Source organism: Nicotiana attenuata, chromosome 1 (genome assembly GCF_001879085.1).
Source record: "Nicotiana attenuata strain UT chromosome 1, NIATTr2, whole genome shotgun sequence".
Classification (NCBI taxonomy): domain Eukaryota; kingdom Viridiplantae; phylum Streptophyta; class Magnoliopsida; order Solanales; family Solanaceae; genus Nicotiana; species Nicotiana attenuata.
The window spans coordinates 77,942,977-77,946,488 of record NC_031989.1 but is presented as its reverse complement, the minus strand read 5'-3'; the positions used below and the strand labels follow the sequence as shown (position 1 = coordinate 77,946,488).

The 3,512-nt window shown below is 35.9% G+C and overlaps 1 protein-coding gene across 1 annotated transcript in view; it reads right to left on the bottom strand.

Moving 5' to 3' along the window:
- Positions 1-3,310, bottom strand: part of LOC109237550 — an 18,704-nt gene extending 15,394 nt beyond the window's left edge. Inside the window, exon 1 of the mRNA XM_019403872.1 lies at positions 2,775-3,310. Within this exon, the coding sequence (XP_019259417.1) occupies positions 2,775-3,310 (536 nt within the window). The remainder of the gene's footprint in view (positions 1-2,774) is intronic.

Genomic DNA, 3,512 nt, shown 5'->3' with positions numbered 1-3,512 from the left:
TTCGAGAAAAAGAAGAAGCAGCAGGATTGGTCTGAAACTTACCAAAATTGGCTAAAATTATAATAATTCTAAAATTAGATATGTTTTAAATCTATATCTATCTATATTATATTAAAAAGAGGATAGTAAAACATCGATATTCTATATCTATATTATATTAAAAGGAGAGTAGTGAAGCATGAGGTTAAGCCCAGTGGCATGGTGAGAAAATGCCACTTGGCAATTTTATGGAATCTATTTGTATAACATTGAAAATAATTATTAATTGTTATTCTTTTGGATCTAATTAATAATTGAAGAAAAAAATCTGTTGGGAAAGAAAGATGAAATCAAGCTATCCGTGAACATATATTACCATATCTATGTTATATTATATATAAGTTCATGGTTTCCTTCAAAAAATTATTATTTGATATTTTTTTTGTATCTAATTAATAATTAATTTTTTTTTGTGGGCATGAAATATGAAAATAGAGCTGTCCGTGAACATATATAACCATATTTGGAGTAATATTACATATGACAAATATTCTGTTGAAATATGAAATGCTTTGAGTTAATAAGGGTAAGAAAAAAGGTATGAAATATTCTGCTGACATAAAAATGGAAAGAAAAAATTCTTTCCAAAAACGTGTTATGGACCAAAGTCCAAAAATAAGTAAAAGAAAAAGATCATTGTGACATGACAATATATGATTACTCACACAGTCACACTTGCCATACAAAATTACATGATCATCGATTTGTAATACTATTAAGAATTTCTTTTAAGGTAAGAAACCTTTTTTTAGAAAGAATTAACTAAAATTTTGTTTTGTATCTTACACATTAATTTTAAGTTGAAATAATAATTGTATATTTAGTACAAGCTTTGTATCTGACCTTAATTGCGAACAATATACATTATTATAGGTATCTTTAATTAAATTTTATGTATAATTCGGTTATGGTAGGTATTCTTTTTTAAGAAAAAAATAATTAAATAAATATTTTGTATCTTACATTTAAATTATATTAAAGGAAATCTATGTTAAAAAAACTAACAAGAAGATAAAGGAAAAATACAAGAAAACTTATGGTTTGGTGGTTAACAAATTTTAATTAACCTCCAAAAATAACGTTGAAAATTAAAAAAAGCCAAAAGCTAAAAAATGAAAGATGCGTATCATTTCTTCAGAACTCACACATACAAATTGATTACACATGCCTTTTCTAGATATTAGGATTTCATATACTTAAAAATTGATATACTACCATAGTCTTTCCTTAGAAATCTTTATTTAAGCAACTTTTGTTTACGGTTGGCTTCTCTACATTGCTTAGGGTTTAGCTTCCACACAAACTTCTGCAAAGTATGGCTCCAAACTATAACTATATCAGCGAAATATCAATGTCCAAAATGAGGTCGAATTTGAAGGTTCGTGTTGTTAGATTATGGCACGTTCCAGACCGCGAGAAACCAGAAAATTCTAATTCAATTGAACTAATTATTCAAGATGGAAAGGTGCATACTCTTTTACATGTTGTTATTTTTTTCGAGTTGTGATGTATTTTCTTCAACTTATGCGCCTTACTAACTTAAATTTCTTTCCAAATTTTTTATTTTAGGGAGATCGGATTCATGCAACTATTGGAAGAGTTGTTATGCGAATTTTCAAAATAAAAATACATGAAATGGAATTGTATGTTATGAAAAACTTTGTGGTTGGACCAAACAATCTGAAAAATAAGACCAGCAAGCATAAATTGAAACTGACATTTTCTCATAGGACGAGTGTGGATGAAATTAGTGATCCACAGTTTAGTTTGAATATCTTCAACTTTAAGCCTTATGACAACAACAACAACAACAACAACAACCCAGTATAATCCCACAAGTGGGGTCTGGGGAGGGTAATATGTACGCAGACCTTACCCCTACCCCGAGGGGCAGAGAGGCTGTTTCCAGGAGACCCTCGGCTCAAGAAAGCAACAAGAGACGATATATTAGTACTATCAATAGACTCATAATAAAATAACATAAAATAACATAGAATACATAACATAACATAAAATAACAAAATAACAGCAGTATAAGAAATATAGGAAATACGAAAAGGAAGGAAAGTATACTAATAACCAACAGATAAAGCCCATCATTAGTAGCTGATCAGAAGCATCCTACGACTAACTCCTAACTGGTTAGTCTCACTCTAGTGCGCTGTAGAAATATTCACAACTTCCCCCTAACCTACAACCTTAATGCTCGACCTCCACAATTCCCTGTTAAGGGCCATGTCCTCAGTAATCCTAAGTCACGCCATGTCCTGCCTGATCACCTCTCCCCAATACTTCTTAGGTCTCCCTCTACCTCTCCCCGTGCCCACCACAGCCAGTCGCTTACACCTTCTCACCGGTGCATCAGTGCTCCTCCTCTGAATGTGCCCGAACCATCTGAGTCTTGCTTCTCGCATCTTGTCCTCCATGGGGGCCACACCCAACTTCTCTCGAATATCTTCATTCCTAATCTTATCCATCCTTGTATTCCCACACATCCACCTCAACATCCTCATCTCTGCAACTTTCATCTTCTGGATGTGTGAGTTCTTAACCGGCCAACACTCGATCCCATACAACATGGCAGGCCTAAGCACTACTCTATAAAACTTACCTTTCAGTAACGTTGGCACTTTCTTGTCACATAGGACTCCCGTCGCTAACCTCCACTTCATCCACCCCACCCCTATAGGGTGTGTGACATCCTCGTCGATCTCCCCGGCCCCTGAATAACTGACCCAAGGTACTTGAAACTATCCCTCTTAGGGATGACTTGAGAGTCAAGCCTCACTTCCATTCCCACTTCCGTCGGCTCGGCCCCAAATTTGCACTCGAGGTATTCCGTTTTCGTCCTGCTCAACCTGAAACCTTTTGACTCAAGGGCATGTCTCCAAACCTCTAGCCTCTCGTTGACGTCGCGTCGTGTCTCGTCAATTAGGACTATGTCATCAGCTAATAGCATGCACCATGGCACCTCCCATTGAATATGATGCGTTATGGCATCCATCACCAGGGCAAATAGGAAGGGGCGGAACGCAGACCCTTGGTGCAACCCTGTAACAACCGGAAAATGCTTGGAGTCGCCTCCTACTATCCTAACCCTTGTCTTAGCTCTATCATAGATGTCTTTAATCACCCTAATGTAGGCAACCGGGACCCCTTTAGCCTCTAAGCAGCTCCATAAGACCTCCCTAGGAACCCTGTCGTACGCTTTCTCTAGATCGATAAACACCATGTGGAGATCCTTCTTCTTATCCCTGTATTGTTCCACCATCCTCCTAATAAACTTGAGGTTGATGAGAATGAATTATTCGGTAATTGTTTTACCTTTCGCTATTTTTTGTTGAATGTTTTATCACCTCATTATAACTATTTGTTTAAATGTGGCAGATGTCATAGGAGAAGTTATTGGTCATGGTGACGTAGAATCGTAAAATCAAGATGGTAAAACAAGTACCTTTATGAACTTGGAGCTT